Source organism: Pleurodeles waltl, chromosome 5, assembly GCF_031143425.1.
Source record: "Pleurodeles waltl isolate 20211129_DDA chromosome 5, aPleWal1.hap1.20221129, whole genome shotgun sequence".
NCBI classification, from domain to species: domain Eukaryota; kingdom Metazoa; phylum Chordata; class Amphibia; order Caudata; family Salamandridae; genus Pleurodeles; species Pleurodeles waltl.
The window spans coordinates 734,258,404-734,278,540 of NC_090444.1; the positions used below are offsets into that span (position 1 = coordinate 734,258,404).

The 20,137-nt window shown below is 42.3% G+C and overlaps 1 protein-coding gene across 4 annotated transcripts in view; it reads left to right on the forward strand.

Annotated features, from left to right (window-relative positions):
* BIRC6 (baculoviral IAP repeat containing 6) overlaps window positions 1-20,137 on the forward strand; it is a 1,722,273-nt gene that overhangs the window by 840,746 nt on the left and 861,390 nt on the right. For all 4 annotated transcript variants that reach the window (XM_069234691.1, XM_069234693.1, XM_069234692.1 and 1 more), the window contains 2 exons: window positions 10,609-10,740; window positions 15,519-15,734. In XM_069234691.1, the coding sequence (XP_069090792.1) occupies window positions 10,609-10,740; window positions 15,519-15,734 (348 nt within the window). The remainder of the gene's footprint in view (window positions 1-10,608; window positions 10,741-15,518; window positions 15,735-20,137) is intronic.

Genomic DNA, 20,137 nt, shown 5'->3' on the forward strand with positions numbered 1-20,137 from the left:
ATTTAAATCAGGCCCTAGGTTCCTGGAAGGTCTACAGCACATGTCCAACCCACCATTCATCATGCCTCAGTGGGATCTTAATCTGATCCCCATCTTTCTCATGTGCACACCCTTTATGCCACTACACAACTGCTCACTTTGCTTGCTTACTATACATATGGCTTTTACGCTGGCCATAACATCGGCCAGGAGGGTCATCAAACTGTAGCCAATCTTTGTGCACTCACACTATACCATTTTTACCCAAACTAGTTGCTTCTGAAGACCCGTGCCTACTTCCTTCCGGAGGTTTTGACACCTTTTCACAAATGTCAAAACATCACCTTGACTACCCTCTTTGCTTTGCCTCACCCTTCTAAAGAAAGGAGACGCTCCACTATCTGGAACCCACAAAAAGGGTTGTCATTCAACCTTGATTGCACACTAGAGTTCTGGGTAGACTCTTTGTAGGGTATGTTAGAGCTAAGCTATGTTCACCATGACTAGCAGTTATGTAGTGTAGGGAATACCCACACACAGTTCCATAATATCTAAATCTCTCATTAGAGTGGTAGATATACATTTAGTTGTTGGTAGGAACCAGATTGTTTTCTGTGCTCCCCCTGTTTTTTGCTGTTTTGTTTTTAATCTTGGCAGGGGTGCCAGTTTGTATAAAGGATAGTTTTTTTGGGGCACCTTTAGCTAATTTTAGCAGGTTTCCCAGCCATTCTCTCACATACACTCACTACTGTCATTTTTTCATTAAAAAGATCTCCGACAAAGAGCTCTCTAGCAGGGCCCATCAGGCATTACAGTGCTGGCCTGACAAGGAGCACGGCCCAGTGATGAAGCATGTCACCCAGTGGTGAGTGAGGGCTACTGTTCCTGTAAGACTAATGCATGTGGTGACTGAAAAGACCCCCTACCCTAATTGGTGGAATGGAGTCTGTTCTTTCGGAACAGTGCATCTTATTTCAGTTATAGGTTCATGTAGGGAGATTCATCCACTGGACCACAATATTCTCCCTAGTTTGATATCCCTAAACACTTTTTTGGGATAGCTAAGTAAGGGAAGGCTGTGCAGAAATGGACCATCTCACAGTGGATAGTGCTCCGCATTAAGATTTGATATGTATTGGCCTAGAAGCATCCACCTGAGGGTTTGCGTTTTAATTCCACAAGAGCCAAGGCTGCAACCTTTTCTTTAGTTTGCAGGGTCCCTGTCCTGGACATCTGTTAGGCAGCAATGTGGTCACAAATCATTGCTGTCTGAGTGGTCAGGTCCATTGTGAAGGGGCACTTTGCCAGTTCAATCCCGCAGGATCTTTGGATTTAATCAGATTTGCAGACCCACCTCCAGAGAGGTATTGCTTGAGTATCTATTGAAAGATAAGAAATCTGTGGCTGAAAGTCTCAATCAAAAGAATACGTTCCTTACCTTTCGTAAACCCTTATCTGGTATAGACTCTATCTAGCCACAAATCTCTTACTAACCTTCCCATACTCCCTGCTAGCTGACTCTGTAGGGTCACCCTATAAAGGGCCTTAGCAACACACCAGTATGTCAGCATTCTTTGTGGGTCTGCACTTGAAACCACTGCGCACATCCCTTCAGGCAAGGAGAATACCACAGACGCCACCTACCAGTGTGCAGGAGTACTTCTCGAAAATGTCCGGATCCATTCTGACACCTGGGGATTATTCTAAGGCAAGGCATCTGCGGCTAGATAGTCTCTCCCAAATAAAGCATTACCGAAGATACATAACTTGTTCTTCTGGTGGATCAAATTACAGATTCCTCCCCGCCCTCCCCGTTACCCTCTATTCTTTGATGTTGAGACCTGTATCAGTTTGAAAATTCCCAAACATTGTCCTTTTATGATCTCCAGTCTTTCATGGTTGACTTTAATCTGAGGGTGCTGAAGAGTGCCAGACAAAACGGACTCCAGCACTCAGAGATGTAGCTTGTACGCATTTCCACACCATCTGTATCGGGGAGTGCCAGGCTGTTGCAAAGTGTGATGATGCCACCAAATGGTGAGAAATCTGTGGTGTGTCCACCAGAAAGAGCATTACTGAAAATCAGTAACTTATTATTTTGCTTGACATTTCTATAGGTAATCTGTTGACATCCCCTGTCCTCCATGTTTAGTGGTGTTTTTGTTCTTCATGTTTGAGAAATGGTCAGATTTCTGAACAAGAGAAAATATAAAGGCAAAATTAACCCCATGGCAGGGCGATAAGGGTAGAACATACTTTGACTGACTGCAAAAAATATCCATTGTGATGATTTTACTTCCTACCTAAAATGCTTCCTGTTTTTTATCTTAAGATTACTGGTTTGATGTGGAGGATATCCAATTAGCACTTGAATCTGTAAAAGACAATATTGGTGGTGAACCACTTCTACAGTTAACTTTGTGTTTTTGGTGTGCCTGGAGAAGAGAGACAACATATTATTTGCATATTACCACTGTAGGAAGATGTCTCTCTATATGGTGCACCAAAATCAAGTACATTGTGTAGAGAGTCCAGTGGATCCCCAAATGGTATTGCAGAGGCAAAAGTAGATGGGACCAATGCTCAGTTTGTGGTACTGTGGGCGAGCAGTTAGGCTTATCAGAGTGTAGGGCTAAGCATTTCTTGTACTTACAGAGGCAATAATTAGACACATTCAAAGAATAAATCTGAGACCAATTTAGAAAAATAACAATTCTTTTTATATATGTTTCAAACCCAAAAACTTCGTAATCAGGTGATAGACTTTTAAGCATTAATACTTCGTCATTTCGGAAATAGAAATTTAGTGCAATTTCCAGAGTTCTCTCAATGTTATTCTATGGAGGAAAAACAATGTTCAGCAAACACAGGGTCAACAACGACTTACAAAGCCTATCTGAGGTTAAGGTAAGTACTGGGCACTGATCAGAACCACACCAACAGGTCACATCGGACGGCACTGCGGCGACCGGGTGCAAAGGTGCAATAAGGCATCGGGTGCCCAATGGTTTCCTATGGGAGTTTGGTCTCTGCAAAGACAGGCTGCAGGCTGTGGCTGGGAAGCCAGTTGGGGACAACAGGCAGGTAGGTAGTAGACTTGGGGTGCTTTTGGGATGTAGGTGCACCTTTGGTTCTCTTCTCGTGTGCCCAGAGGGCAACGGATGCAGGGATGTCTTTAGGCGTCTGGCTTTTATGTTGAGGAGCACTTGTGGTCAGGGGGCCCTATGTGTTGAGGCTGCAGGCATCGTGGGGGAGTCCGGCAGAGGGTGACCCAGAATGGACTCGAGCTCTTAGGAGCCGAAGGACATTGTTGGCGGCAATGACCCACTTCAGCTGGGGTCAGGAGTCACGGGTGCAGTGGTTGCGGTAGCTGTTGGATTTCCTCTCTCCACAAGACTGTGGCATAAGGAGCATCCATGCAAAGCCTGCAAGTGTCTCGGGAGACTCCAAGATGGGTGAGACCACACTGGACTCAGTCTCTGGGCAGCTAGGGACCTGCGTTGGCACCGTTGGTTGGCTTCTCTTCTGGTCGTGGACGTCTGGTGCAGTGTACACTTTTGATGTTGGGTTTCTGGGGTTGCAGTCTTTTCTTTGGAGTTTATTGCTGCAGGGCAAGCCCGGTGCCCACGGGAGGCTTGAGTCTTTATTGAAGGCTGGACGCTTTGGCTTCTTGTACAGGATCCTTTGAAGTCAGCAGGCAGAATGGAGGGCATGGTTCCAGGTCAGCTGCTTCTACTTTTCCTCTTCTGTGGGCGAAACGCTTCTTTGTCTGTTTCTTCTTAGGTTGTCGATATCTGAGTTTTAGGCTTCAGGAGAGCCACATAAATACTCAGTTTTAGGGGGCTTGACACATAGGGGGGGAGGGGGGTGACAGGTTGTGTTTTCAATTTAACCTGCACCAACACACACAGCTTGCAATGGCAGCACTGTGTGGGTTGGGTGAGGTGTCTCTGGGGGTGGCACAACAGTTGCTGCAGCCCTCAGAGGCCCTCTTTAGTACTCAGGGCCCTAGGTACCATGGGTACCATTTACTAGGGACTTACAGTGGTAACTAAAGAGTTTACCAGTTTTGCAAAACTACTGTGCAGTTTGAGGAAATAGATTTGGCTCTGGGGACCTGGTTAGCAGGGACCCACTGCACTAAAGGTTAAAGCCACATCAGAAACCAGACAAAAAGTGGGGGCTAACTACGTTAAAAATGATTCTTTCCTACAACCACTGCCAAAGCAAGATTGCTTATTTTAAGTAATCTTGATCATTCTTATATAATTCTCCTCCATGCTTCATCTACTCCTGCAAGCTAAGCGATGAGTTATCTGAAGAAATAATTAAGGATATTTCTATAAATTGGTGGGTCAAGACTCACTGGACCAGTTTGATACTTGAACTTTAGCAGAATGAGAAATTAGATTTCATCATGATTTGCTTTGGGAAATGAAAATGAAAACAGTTTTCCTTTTTATATAAATGTAAGTGTTGGATTTTGTTAGTTATTTCAGATGAATGTGTTTCTTAACATAATACATTATTTATAAAATTATTTTATTTTTTAGTTGTAAAAGCAACCTAACATCCAATAAAAGCTTACCCAAACCGTGCCAAAGCATTCAGACTTATTATTCAAAGGGCTCTTTCCTTTACTTTTGATTGGCAGCCAGGACAAAAAAATTGATGCAAAGAATGCAGCTCTTGTTTATTTTGTACTGTTGATGCAAAATCATGATAAACGGAGATGGCCAAGAAATGCATCTCTTAAAATGTAATATTGCTGTGCTTTCTCATGTATCCCTGGTGGGCTGGAGAACCCACACATAATAATGCCTATCTACTTTGAAGTTTTAGTCACACAAGCGCTCTTTCTGAACAAAGCATTCTAGTAAGAAATATATTTGTTACATGACTTTTCCCCACTTCTTAAAGAAAAATCTACTTTGCATCAGATAAGCAGCATTTTACTCTCAAGAGCAATTAAGGCAAAATCCTTGTCCCTCTTGATGAGATTAAAATCCTTTCATTCTGATGATTATTTCTAACCACAGTTTCCTCACCTTAGAATATTCCCTAGGTGAACCTGCGAACTGCTAAGGGGTACTGCATGGCTCCAAATTGGCTTTGTACTATGATATAGGCACCATCCATGCACAATGACATCGGTTCCATTCTTTCTGTGCCTTCTGACGTGGATCCGGAACTCTATTCCCAATTTCATCAGTCTCCAGATGTCATCTAAAAATGAATTCCACTGTGCTGCAGAATGACATCCCCACCCAAAACTGTATAAAACAGATGTCGGTCATTGACCCTCAAGAATTGTGTCCCTGATGTCTTCATAAACCCCCACGAGGTGTGTCTCTTGTCTGAGCTCTGACTGTGACTCGCTCGATTAACAAATGTGCCTTCATGCCCACATAGTAGATTCAGAACTGGGAGGCAAAACTTCACTTAACACAAGAAGTACTTGCAGCCTGTGAGAGGTCAACATCAGAGTAGTTGAGTAAGTCCAAATCAAAGCTCAAGCATAAAAAACAAGCAAAGCAGAATTCAACACCATCCCGTCACTCTGGATCTAGCGAGAAGACGGAAAAGGTGCCATAATGCAAGTCGGTCCCCCTTGAGGATTTTTGCCCATGGAACATGTTCCTCAACTGACAACCACTGTGGCCAGAGATTTCCAGGCCATTGGCAGAACCACTGCAGATTGAAGCCTTCAATGAGGCCATGGTGCAGAGTTTTGGTATGCTTACTGCTCCAATGGGCCTCATAAATCTCAGGAGCCCCAGTTTGTTGTGCCAACTGATCCAACCTTGGCAACTTCTGACTCTTAAGACCCGCTTTGTTCTGTGTACCAACTCTGACCCAGGTTCCACCCCTGCTCCATGCCCTGCATCGGTCCCTTCCAAGTCTATGCCACAGATGCTGGAAGAGGATCTGGTAATGACACTGACAGACATCAAACTGTGGCTACAGCTCTATCTTGACCCAAGTTGTGCTACAAAATTTTAAAAGTGCAACAAATCTTCATCTACCCAGACTCTGACCCAGTGCCTCTACCAGGACATAAACCCCATCTAAAGCTCCACTATCTTTTTGGCTCTGATTTTATCACTAGACAGCGAAAGATGTAACTGCAAATGATGGTGATGGGCATAGCTTTCTCCCACCTAACTAAACAAATGACGCCTTTAACATGGATTTGTATTAGGCTAGTGGCCTTGATGCATGTCCTGAGGCAGTGTTTGACGTACCACTTGGGCCACCAGTGGAAGAAAGTTCCTCCTTTACAGTGGTAGTCCAGAGGGCAGCTGAGGTTCTGGATTTGCAGCTGCCCTCAAATGAGACCAAAAGAAGCATCCTTACTGTAATCATGCAGTTGGGGCCAGCTACTTCTAAGCCCCCACTGATGCTGTAATGGCCACGTGGTCAAAACCTGCTCTTGTCCACTGGTAAATAGGCATGTGGTCAGGCATCCAGAGCCAGCTCCTACTAAACCTGATTTTCTTACCACAAATCCTACTCCAAAGAGCTTCCTGTTCAAGCATTAACCAGTTTAATCAGTCCCTGTGTATTACTCATAGTTTTGCCTGCTAGCTATCCAAAAGATTTGAGTGTTTCGCCAAATGTATTTTTTCCATTCCCAGTCTGGCATTACAGTTGGTTAATGCTGTTTGCTTGCTATGTTGTTATATATGCTCACTGGGATATGGTCAGAGAGATCTTGCTGGATGTCCCAGAAGACCCTTTGTGCCTCATTGGCCCAACCAGTTCATGATGGAAAAGACACAATCAAATGTGTTATCCGCTCTGTTCTACATACTACTAATTGCCTGGGGAGACCAAGTGGCACCAGTGTTGTACATCGTTCGAGAGGCACAGATGGATGCCACAGAATTTTCCAGCGATCAGCAGGCCTCTCTCATGGATGTGCCTTTTGATAGTTCAGGACTTGTCAGTGAGAAAGAAGCTCTTCTTTGGCTCTTCTGACCCTTGCCAAGCAGTTTCACCCCAATTGAAGTTCCCAGGGTATTAAAGTGGTTGTGTGCATATCCAATGGCATCCTTCCAAAATGGTAATAGTCACCTGAGTCCTTTTGATGCCATGGGTCTGACAGACAGCACGCGGGACAGAAGGGGCATCAGTCCTCCCATTCTTCTTTCCTGCTGCAACAGCCAGCCAACCACTTTAGTTTGCCCTTAGTGGAGCATGCACACCTAGAGGGGGAGCAGATTTCATTATTTCTTCCCAGGGTAGTGATCTGTTAAAGTTAACAGCTGGATCATAGAAATAGTTCAACATGGTACTATCGTGTCTTTTCAATCCACAAATACTCTTCACACATCAGATCACATGTCTATTTTACTGCACACAGTGCAAGTGTTAACCTCCATGTGTGCTATTGAGAAAGGCTCAAAGTGGAGAGGGTTGTTACTCCAGCTGTTGTCTTTTGCAGAGGAAGGACAGGGGTTTTGGGCCTTTTTTAGGCCTTTGGCCTCTAAATGCCTTACTATGGAAGACTAAGCTCAGAATGCTCACTTGGGCGCATATCCTGTCTGCCTTGAACCTTGGCTGCAGGATGGTGACCTTGTACCTACAGGAAGCATATTTTCATATAACCCGTCCTGCAGTCCCACATGTTATTTGCAGTTCAGGGTAGGCCAGGAACATTTCTAATTTCCTCTGCTCCCCTTTGACCTCACAAGTGCTCCTTAGGAGCTCACACAAGCAAAGACAATGGTATGTACCTACCTTTGGAGGTCGGTGATAAAGTTTTTTCCCTACCATGTTGACTGCTGGCTGTTGACTGCTGGCTTGCCACAGTCATTTGTAGAGCACCTCCAGATGATGGAGAACCTCATGATATTTTTGGAGTTTACTATCCGAGCGCTAAAGTCACACCTGATTCCTTCAGAGGCTTGTATTCATTGTAGCTATATGGTTTTCTCCCCCAGAAATGAGTCCAGGACATTCAGGCTATCATCCCAATATTTCAGCCTTGTTCCTGGATCTAGGTGATAACAGCTCTGATGCTTCTTGGCCTCTTAGAGCCTCCTGCATATTTCTTGTCACCTACACTCTGCGTACTACATCCTGGCTCTACAAAGAAATCTGAAGGTCCATTGTGCCTAGCATCAAGGAAATCTGACAGATCTCGAAGGATGAGACATAATTTGCAATGCTGGCTGCTCGAATGCAGGCCACTCTCCATCCCCCACATAAAACTGATGGTAGTGATGGGCGACTTCCTTCTTGAGTGGGTTTGTCATGTGGGGGGGTGGAGATCAGAGGACTCTGATCATCGATGAAGCATGGGTACAGATCTGTTATACCGTTCCTGCTAACATAATGGCATTGCATATTAGGACAGCAGAACTCCAGAATTCAAGGACTGAGCCCGATCACACCTTCAGAAGCGGTCGGCTCAATTCCTGGCTAGCTCACCGTGTCTCACCCAAACCCCCTAACCTTACTGAGGTGGAAGGTGATTACAGCAACCTGAATATGACACTCTGATTCCCAAGGGAATCATAGCAGCCCATCTTACACATTCATTGTCTTACTCATGCATGCCCAGGCAAAACACGAGAAATAAGAGATAGGTTTTCAATACATTTATTGAAACAGTTGTAGTCTTGCATAAAGAGAATGAGCTTTGGTAATTGGAAGTCGCCAGATGAAACAAAGCAGATTTACCAGAATTATGAACATGGTGAAAAAAAACTAACAGTCCAATCATGTTAATGATTTCTAGATATTCCTACTTATCACTAACCCTATACAGAGAGCATATTGAATGGACCCTCTGCCTTTGCCTGATCTAAAAGGATAGCCTTAGCCCACATACCTGGAGAACTGACCCTGAAAATCGGCCTGTAGTGTAGATGGCAATCTGCAAACTGTAAGATCAGTGCCAGCAGAACTGTATGTCAAACACAGCATTAGTCCCAAGACAATTATGGCTGTAGTGCTCTTCTGATCCCCCTAGGTCAGTGCATGGTTTATGTGATAAAAGCCACACTATGTTAGAGGCACAGCACCTGATGTTATGGTATGTCTAGATGTTAGAAGCTGTCTCCAACTAGATATCTTGTTCTGCATTCCTAGCCTTGAACAGAGTGTATAGATTACATGTCGAGAAAGGCTAACTTGAAACAAGCAACATGTACAATGTATTCTTGGAGTAATATTATGCAAGCTAAATGTGTAAAATGTCACTGCTAAAAGCGATGTCAGCTAAACCGTGTAAAATGTGAAATATAAAACTAAGCTAAAATGGAGAACCATCATGGGCCCAGAAATCCTCAGAATGAATCAGTCTGTTGTGAGTTGAGAGCTATGTGTTTGACTCTGAAGGCCTTCCATTCAACTATCAAGGGGAGGCTGGTGCGGGTTCTCACAGACCACACCATTTCCATGTAGTATTGTAACAAGAAGGGCGGAGTGGGGCCCTGGGTTATGTGCCTGGAGGCTCAGCGCCCAGTGCTTAATTTGAGCTGTTGGGGACCACCAGCACTTATTTTTTGTGAACCAGAACGTGTTTCCTGGATCAGATGTTTACCAAATGTAGGAGATGGACAAACACACAGAGCAGAAAGATGGAGGAAGAGAAAGACTGCAAAACTGTCAGAAAAGGATAAAGCAGGAACCTGCAAGAGCAAGAAAATGGGTGAAGATATGCTCATGTTTAATTTAACTAGACACTGGCTTCTGAGTAGAGCCTTGTGCACCAGCATTCTTTGTTTTACAAATTAAGCACTGTGTGCCTCAACGGGTTCAGTGCCGCAGCTGATAAAACAGTCCTTTAATTTTGATTTATCCCTTCAATAGGTTCCTTATCTTTTCTTTCCTTCCCTTTTGTGTTTTTTTAAACAGCACCACAGTCCACATATACCCATAGACAATGTTAGCTCACCATCTGAATGCCACTCTTTTCATCTACACCGTACTGCTACTTCTAAAACAGCGACCATCTTCGGATGGTGCTATCCTTGGTGTATCCTTGTTATAGAGATCCTACATAGCCAACACGTTAATTCTAAATGTAATGGTCATGTTGCTGTGCTAAAAAAACACATTTTGTGTAATCGCATCAAGACTAGCACCTTCTTACATGTTTAACTTTGTTTTATTGCATGCATATTCACACCAAGCTTAGGTGGTAGTTTTTTTTATTTTTATTCTACTTTTAATATTTTAATTTATCTTGCACATGTTTCTTTAGCCTTTAATGTATGTGTATGGAGTGGACTGGTAAATGCATGAATGAGTCGGTGGGTGGATGAATAAGTTAACAAATGAGTCACCTGTGACTACAAAAGCCCTTTTCTTCTAAGCAAGACCTATTGACATTGCCAGTGCTTGTTTTCTGTTGATCGTGGTGACAGGAGAAGTGGGTGATAATGCTTAGTAGCACAATGACTCCCTGGTTTCCTGATTACTTGTTTTAAGCAAAATGTTTTAAAATAGTGCAATGCAGCAATTCTTGGAGCTCGAGTAAGAAAATTACTGAGACATAGTATGATTTTTTTGTACTAAAAATGGAGCGTTATTTTAAGTAATTCATATTTTTGATATTAAGGAGCATTGAAAGACATGAGTCAATTATTTAATTTAATACATTCACTCGTTTTCTAGCAACTTAATTTATTAAAGGCAAAGCAGAAAGCTTTGGTGGAACAAATTGAAAAAGAGAAAATCCAGAGCAACAAAGGATCATCCTACAAGCTGTTGGTAGAGCAAGCAAAACTGAAGCAAGCAACTTCAAAGGTATGAGATGACTGTCTTGCAGTTAATATTATATGCAGTTATAATATCTGTACAGATTTAAAATTTGTTCCAGGGCAGCCTAACTCCTCATTTACTAAAATGTATTTTCTGATGAATATTTCTAACCTCGGGTTCCTTGCCTTCAGAATGTTGATCTTGATTTTAAATAGGATTTGCCCTGGTGTGTCTGTAGGTTGGGCTGTCAGTCTTTGTGATGAAGTCAAGCTGCATATAGGCATTATTCCTTCATTCTGAAGTTTGTTGCTTCCTTTCAACGTCTTTCTGACACTACTCTAAAACTTCCCTGTTTTACTGATGCCAGATTTCATAAGACGGGCAAGGAGCTGCAAAGTTGTCCCTCCAAAAGCTGGACTCGACTGGCATCTTCTTACTCGTGAGTTTACTCTGAGGTTGTTCCTGGCACAGGACAAGTTCCTCGAGCTGTCATCAACTCCGCAGAAGATAGAAGCCTGTAAAGAGACCCTGCTGCAGAGTTTCAGAGATACTTATGGGAGTGTCCTTTGGCCTCAAGGAGCTGAAGAGATCACCAATTGCCTTTCCCAAGCGGGCCCACACATGGAGGAAAGTGTCTCTTTTGGGATTGTTTTGTGAAATGCAACAGAAGTACTTGACTTGCAGCTACATACAACTGAAGCAAAAGTACATTTGTTGACAGAAATCTTACAGCCTGGGCCTACACAGCTGAGCTTTTGCTGCCATTCAGTAAGATCATCACAGACATTTAGACTACCTTTCGTACAAATCCAAACTGGTCTCCTCTAGTTAGTTGCCTAGAGGCCAAATAACATGCGCTAGCCCCTGAAACTGACTTTGTCACCTAGCATCTCACCCCAGAAAGTGTAGTAGCTTTGACAAAGAAGATCAGTTCATAGTTTCCCCTTCTGCACTGCAAATAGGGAGTCAAAGTGCATCAACTATGTTCGTAAATTTTATTCGGATAATTCAAAATAGCCATAAAAGTACATAAAATATAATAAAACCAGTCCAAACAGCATACCAAGAAGATTAATAAATGAATCCATAAGTACATAAAACCGATACAAAATTCTGGGATCAAAATACCACCTAATACATTACACTTTTACTTATATTAATCACCTTTCAAATGTAAAGTGCAAAATTGAAACTTAAACAGGGACCCTTAAATGCAAGAAAAACTTCAAAACAGCTTTATAGGATCTAATATTGTGGGCGATGGGTTTGAGAAATAAACAACTTTAATGCATGTAACATTTGCGGAACAACATAAAGTGCGACGTGCTTTGTATACTCAAACCATCACACGGGTATGGGATTCTATCTAGAGGACAAGGGTTCATGTTGGGGAAAGCCAGCAAGTGATGCACAATACCAAGTCTGAATATTGTCAAAACAAAGTGATGCTGCATATTACTAAAACAAGATAAGTAACTAACTTTTACAACCCTCCTCAGAAGTAAGAGACATATAGAGGGCAACTGTTGATTTCACCTGGTTGTCCAGCTGCTGTTGTGACCCATGAGCCAGTTCGGTGGAACCTAGGCATGGATTCCAGAAGAAGAAGATCTAAGGAAAGAGGGGACAGAGTCCAGACCACCCAGGAGTTGCAGGGTGCAATGCCCACTGTTCTTGGAGATACTTTCCTGTTGAACGGTGGTCTAAGAAGTGCAGGCGTGTGATCCAGGTGATGCTGGAGGATCACAGAATTCGTCTGCGAGATGTCCCATGCAGGGCGTTGGATTGCAGAGGGGTCATTAGAACTACCAACAAGCCTTTACAAATGCAAGAAAGTGGTGCTCGGAGTGTTGCAGAGTTTTGGGGACCAGCAAGGACCAGGAGACTCTACCTTTGCAGGTAAGTCAGGGCCAGTCCTCAGCAAGCAGGAAAGCCAGCTGGATTCATTGGAGCACCCAGCAGGACCGTCTGGAAGCAGGCACAGGGAGTCGCAGGGAGGCCTCAGCAGCACAGCAAAGAGGGGTGCCCACGTCGCAGGATTTGCAGAGAGGATGTCTTTCTTGGAGCTGTTTTGTGCTGGATGCTGCAGCTTCTTGGTGCTAGGAGGTCTTCAGACTGAAGATCCAACAAGCCTTGGCAACAACAAACAGATGCAGTGCACAGAGATTCCAGCCAGACAGCTCCAGCAAGTGACTCCCCTGTCCTCTGTGTGGTTTTAAGCCAGGGTCTCCTGCACTGGAGTAAACCGGTTTATGCACAGAGGGCAACAATTGTGCCCTTGAGCGCAATCTGGTGGTGCTCAGAGGCACCCCACCCCAACCCAGAGACACCTATTTCTAAAGGAGAAGTGGTAGAACCTCTCCTCTACAGGAACTCCTTTGTTCTGCCTTCCCCTGCTAGTTAGGCTCAGCAGCAGGAGGGCAGAACAGTATCTGGGGGCTGGCATGCCGATACAGGCAGATATGGGGGATTCCCTAGGGAACCCCCAGAGTACATGGTATCGTGCAGCTAGCACTGGAATCGCTGTAGTTGCATGATTCCAAAATGTTTGATACCAAACATCACTAGGTTCAGTGAAGCCATTATGTAGTTGGAGATCTTGTGTTTACCAGTGTCCACTACATACCTTAAGATAGCTTCCCCATACTTACAAAGCCCAGAAAAAGGAGTCTGTGGTTTGTATGATAACCTGCTCATGCAAGGGTGCCCTCACACTGAGAACCATGCACCCTGCCCTTGGGCTGAAGGGCCTACCTTAGGGATGACTTGTGGGGTCAGAGTGCAGTGACTGTGGTATAAGGTAAACCTTGTATCTGGGATGAAAGGTGCATGCGCAGTTTCACACAGGCTGCAATGGCAGGCCTATAGTCACGGTTTGCATTGGCAGCACACTACATGCTGCAGCCCAAAGGGGACCCCTGGGGTACCAGTGCCCAGGGTACCCAAGTACCTTATACTAGGGACTTATATGGGTGCACCAGTATGCCAATTGTGAGGTGTAAAAGTTACTCACCAACGAAATTTAGGTGAAAGAACCCTAGCACTGGGGTCCTGGTTAGCAACATCCCAGTGTCCAATAGTCTAAACATATTGACACCGGGTGAAGGGGGCGGGGGGTTAACTATTGCAGAAAGGTGCTACTTTCCTACAATACAAGCCATATAAACGTCCTCTTTACATAGAAAGTGTTTATAGCACTGTATTACAACTTTTTAACATGACCACTTCCACAGATATTCTCTGGTGGATAATCAATTTCCAACAGAAACTTTGGGATTTCTTAGAGATGCAACTTTCTTTGGTAATAAGTCACAGTCTACTTAAATGCTAGTTCCATTCTATGCACCGAATGTATAAACATGATAGCTCTGTTATATAGGAGTATGATGTTATCAGTGATGTCATTTAAGATGTTATAAATTGAATAATGAGTGATTAAATATGTGAGGTCATAAGCAGGGCATGGCTGGTGCTTGAGTTGTAGCTAGGTAATAAACTGTAACAGGTGAATTTCATTGTTTTTTGTTTTTTAAATAGCGTTTTTGTATTATTACAGCACCTAACTACGTTTAAGTGAATTTCTGGGTTGTAACATATGCTAAAGTATTTTTTCTATGCCTACACTACAACCATTGTTTTGTTTATTGTGTGTATGTGAAGGTTTTCACTTAGTAACCAAACAAAATGCCATTGGTGGGGGTTATGATGACCTCATAAACCAGCAAGCTGAAAGCCATGTGCTTTGTAAATTTCTCCATGTTTGTTTATTATACTACATGCTTATTTTGTTGCAGTTATCTTGAAAACTGTTTCTTTTCCAAAGTGGAAATATTTATTAGAAATTGTAAGTGGCATACTGGAATACACTATTTGTTCCAGTAAAAATACCAAAAGCCAGATTTCCTCTTTTAAAATGCAGTGTTTCGTTAGAAGTCTCAGATTTTTTAAGCTTCTGCTCCAAGTTAAAGCTAACAGTGTGCCATGATTGTAATTAGAATGTTAATGGTTTTGCTTGGCATTCATGAAGAGGTGTGGCTAATTTAATAATTCACATTGGTGAAGCTTCTATATAGTTGCTTGGGACAGCCATCACCTAAATGTACTGTCATTCTTAAAGACTAAGTAGTTGAAGAGAAGGAAATGTGACTAAATTGAGGTCTCACATTTGGAAAAAAACTATAAACTGTATTTCACGGGCACCTAAAATGACATCCTCTTGTGAAATATGGGTTTTTATATCACTACATTTTGTGGATTCAAATAATAAGCAAATCTACGGGTGTAGTAAACATTAGCATAGGATGTACATTTGCCTATTACCTTCCTAGCTTTACAAGGACCCAGTTAAGGCACCCAAATGTGTTTTATCTAATTGATCACTCTGTGTCCTTTGCTACCAATGAAGATTTGATTTTACATTAGTCATCTGGTCCCATTTGTCATTCGTATGATGCGAGGCACAGTGTCCCATCATGTCCTATAATGGACTTGCTAAACAATAGCGCTATCCCAAGGAAGGTAAGCTAAGGCTCTGTAGTGGACCTAACTCCGTAAGTATGGCTCTTAAGTAAATTAATCACTGTTATGGGCGATACCAAATGGCTTTGACAGCTTGGTGCAGGTACGGTTTGGAGTGTAATATACAGTTTTGGATAGGTAATTTTAAATCCTTCTAGTCCTTTACAATTATACGGAAGATAGAACTTGAAGAAAAATTTATATTTCATGGAAGTCATTTTCTCTTGCGTTTGTAAATGCACAAATGGGGACCTTTGCTCATCTGGTTTATATTATAATTAAGAACCCTTTTTTTTCTTTCTTAGCACTTTAAAGATTTAATACGCTTGCGACGAACAGCAGAGTGGCCCCGTTCTACGTTGGATACAGAGGTTTCTGCAACAAAAGAAAGCCCGGAAATCGAACCGCTTCCTTTCACGTTGGCACATGAATGCTGCATTTCTGTTGTGCAGAAATTGGCTCTCTTCCTTCTGTCTATGGATTTCACATGCCATGCAGATCTCCTACTCTTTGTCTGTAAGGTAGGTCATATTGAAGAAATCTGCTGATGACATAGTCTGGCTTACAAATAAAATTGCAACTTTTCCTTAGCCTGCTCTCTCTTTGAACATTTTATCGAGTTCTCATTAGCTTGTATGCCTTTCTTACTAGTTATTACAAAATATTAGCTTTCATTCCTTACGTTTGAGCAACAGACACATTAAAAAATAGTTGATTTAATTGCAGATATCTTGACACCCTCTAAGTAACTCCATATTTAAAAGATAAGAGAAGCTTTGGTAAACTAGATCCTTATTCATTTCAGTTTCATTTCACAATCAGATGAAAAGCAATTTTCAGTGAACAATTTCACAGGCAGTTAGGACAAAGGAGTATTGCATGAACGTATGTGAGGTAGGTGTTTTTCAGCACATTTGGCCCACGTTTTTGTCCTATAATTATTTTTTTAAAGGAATAATTGTAAATTCACACGTTGTCCTTTCACTCTAAAACACTCAAGTAAAATATTACATTCTTAAGCAACTTTGGATATCTGCTATAATACAATGCCAAGCTCTTCCTCATCTACCACAAATGCTCGTCTAGTTGGCGTCAAAAAATGACTCACATGGGTCTCCATATATTGACTTTTTCTGATCAGATTTCGCCACATTCCCAGTTCTTAAACTGTCACCCTTTTTGGTCTTTTATATCCTGTTTCCTGAAAACTCTGCCTCCTTCCTTCACCTCCACTCTCATTAACCCATGGTATTTCGCTATTGTGCTCTTCTTTTATTCTTTGGTCTCTCTCCTCTGTGTACAATAGTGTGATTGCCTTGAACCGTTGTAATTATGTTTTCGACTTAACGCCTTCACTGGTTACTTGCTTGTTAAATATAAGGTGTTAACTCAACCCCACCTGCTGTTTCTGTTATGCTGTGCGCTGGCACCTATTGTGTTAAGTTGCGATTCAAAAAAGTGAGAAATATATAAAACTTTTACAATCACACAATGCAGGATGATGAGTCATGTCTTTCAATTCCTTCAAGACTGTCTCAGTCTTTGATCATTCCACAGATCATTTAATTGTGTATAAATTATCGATGAATCAGCCTCACTTGATGATTAAATTCCCAACATTCTAAAATCTTTATCTATTGTGGTTCCAAGTAATGTCTGGAAGTTGGAACCTGCATCAGTGCAAGTATGGTTAATAGGGTGATAAGAATTTCACTTCAAACTCTCTTCTGCTTGTTTCGTCTGCCTGTGTTTTTTTTTTATTTGCTGCTGGTATAGGGCAAAAAGAACATGTTTGTTGACTATTGCTTCTCAGGATGGAGTATGGGCAAGACAGAGCAAGGCATCATCAGTACATAGAGCCTGACAGTGAAATTTATCCTTATGATCCTCTTTTACCACTCCTTCAGTCATGCTCTTTGCTGAGCCTTCTGAGTGCCAAAGGCAAACCACTCCATCAGGCACTTCGAATTCAAGCACCCTTGTTTACTTGCATCATATTGCTGCCTTGTTACAAGCTTTTTCACGTTTGCTGAAATAAATGTCCATGAAAAAATGTTTTCAGCATATTGCTCATCTTTCAATATCTACAGACTTTTTAACAGAATCTGGAAACATTCTGTACCAACAAATATTGGTTGGTGCTGCCAGAGTGACTCCTATATTATGCCACTGGATATTACTCAGTGGTTTTATAAAGGCTCATTTTGACACCTATATAAATAATTTGTTTTTCTATTGCTTTTCATATGGCACTTCTTATGTTCCCAAGAATAATTTCGTAATTTGATTGTTCTCAATTTGCTGACTTGAAATCGATGAAAAGCATACCCTGGCAAACTGGTATTCAATCTGGTGGCCTTCAGATCATTGCAAGTGTTGACAGTGAGAGGTAACTGTCTTAGCCATTGTAACAGAGTTGTCAAACAAGACACCAGTGTTGGATCTTTGTACAAAGACTCTTTTATTGGATAATACAAATATTCAGCAGAAAGGTTTTGATTTCTGACGATTGTTCTCTTTTCATTGAAAGAAAATAAGTCTTCCAATTCTCTATCAAAACTCTGGCTTCTCAAGGAACCGGGTGGCCCTCAATACAGAACAGTAAAGCAGGTCTTAAGTATCTGGACTTCTTAATTACAACACCTGCCACCAAAACCCGTGTATATGAAAAATTTAAAAGAGTTGTCAACATTTCTATCACAATCTCAAATCTTTTAGCCTTGCTCTTCCCTGTTTGAAGAAACACCTGAAAAACAGCAGAGATACCACACCTGGAGAAAACTATTCCACAAGACAAAATGCTCATGTCTTAAGAATCCCTTCACTTGCCTGAGGCCGCGGTCGTTCGTCAGGACCACAGCAGCCAGGAACAAAGCACCCTTCTCCTGAACAGCACGCTCTTCCGGGCAGTCCTGTCCTGCCTAAACCAGTATCCTCAGATTGATTTGTGGGATTAGAGCAGGCTCATCAAACAGAATATAGTATGGAAGATGTGTGGCTTCAAATGAAATTATAAAAGCTCTAACCTTCCTATTAAAATAAAACATATATATTTGTATTCTATTTACTTGCAAATTAAGTAAATGTGTTATCATTTGTATATGTGTTTGATGAAATGCTTGTTTCTGTATTTTTGTGCGTTGTTTTGCATTTCAAATCAACAATGTTTAGGCCTGGGTCCCCAGCTTCCAGTAATGATTAAGTGGGGGTCCCTGAATTCCAATAGTGATTCAGTGGGGGGTCCCCAGGTTACAGTAATGATAAAGTGCGGGTCCACAGAAGTTAAAAGGTTGGTAACCACTGCCTTTCACAAAAAGGAATAAACACTATTACTTTTCCAATTCTGCTCAAAGCTCACACACACAGTCCCAGTCAAAGCTACAACATCTAAATGCTTCTACAGAGCTTGTCCTTCCTCCTTTGAGGGCCCTAGACTTGTCCAGCTTCTGTGCACCCTCCTAGACTGACCCACAATAACTGCCCTTGCTCCAACATGCTCTCTTCTAGATATTTATTTCAATTGTCCCTAATGTCAGTCCGGCATATGGTGCTCTTTTGCTGCACATTACTGTTCTCAAGGTGGCACATTGAAGTCTGTCTTCTGTACCAGTGCTCTTGGATTAAGTTCTGGCACATCCTAGTAGAAAGAACACAGTTCCTCTCTGCACCTTTCTGGAAGCTTAAGGCACTCTTTTATCTCCTCCTGCAAATACTTTATTTCTATTGCCAAAATGGGCACCAATATATGCAATTCTTGAAGAGCTCATGAAGAAGGTTACATGTTATTGGTTATTTCCACTTGGCATGCTGATTCTGAAGATTACTGAATGTTGATTGTAATTAGTTTTTAGAAAGCCATTGGGGTGGATACCGTTATGGATGTTGAATTTTCATTGACCTATGTAGCACTTTCAGTGTTACTCTCTTCAAAGGTCCGGTCTAGGTGACTGGAGCCCTTTATTTATCTTTCTCGGTTACACAGACAAATGCTATTAAATCAATGGAAAATATGGCTGTGGGCCTGCTGGCCAAATCGTTCTTGATCCAACTCTAGAACCCCTCAATTACTGCCTGTTACCAGTGGTCCCCCTTTGTTTGTTGACATTCCACGCTCCGAAAACCCTGCTAATCCAGACTTCTTCAGCCCAAACTAAACTAAGTACTTTCCATGCTGGCCTCCCCAGATAAGGAATACAAGAATTTAATTTTTGCTGAACTTAAATATTGTGTTTCAGGTTTTTTTTCTCCTATTGGATTTAAGTAACACAGATTGTCTCTTGATTAGGCTCTGCTACTACTAATCGAGGATGGCGTGGCCAGGGTTATGATGCTGTGAGTTTAAGGGAGTTGGCACCGGGGCACAGAGCACAGCTTCGGCATCAACATGGGCATGGCAGTTATTGGTAACAGCGACAGAGATGTAGGAGCCAGATGTGGTGGCATACATTGTTTTTCTTTGTGGCCACTGGAGTGGACAAATAACTAGGGCGTACTTACATAGCCCCAGCTTTGTTCGTCTCAAAGCAGGGGGGCCCAGAGAGCTGGCAGGGCTCTTCAAAGTGATTTTCATGGTGCTGCAGTTACCAATCATATTTTGTGTAGATCAAGCAAGCAGAGAGAAGCCAAGGAGCTACATGGGCTCAACACTGTTTGTAGCCTTTACTTACAAAGTATGACTTAATTGCAGGACTAAGTGCCACTTCAGTCTTTTGAGTAAAACATGCACTGGCTATCTCTCTAGCTGTGTCCAGTAGAAGGATGATGGCCACAAGTAACTACTTTTTTTGTATTGCATTGAATATATTAATCTTTGTATGGGACAGGCACTGGATGTCGCTTCACCTGTGGATGTCAGCCTAAAGTGGATCCCCCTGCAACTGTGCAAGAAGCACTGGCTGTTGCTTCAGCTGTGTATGGAAAGCGA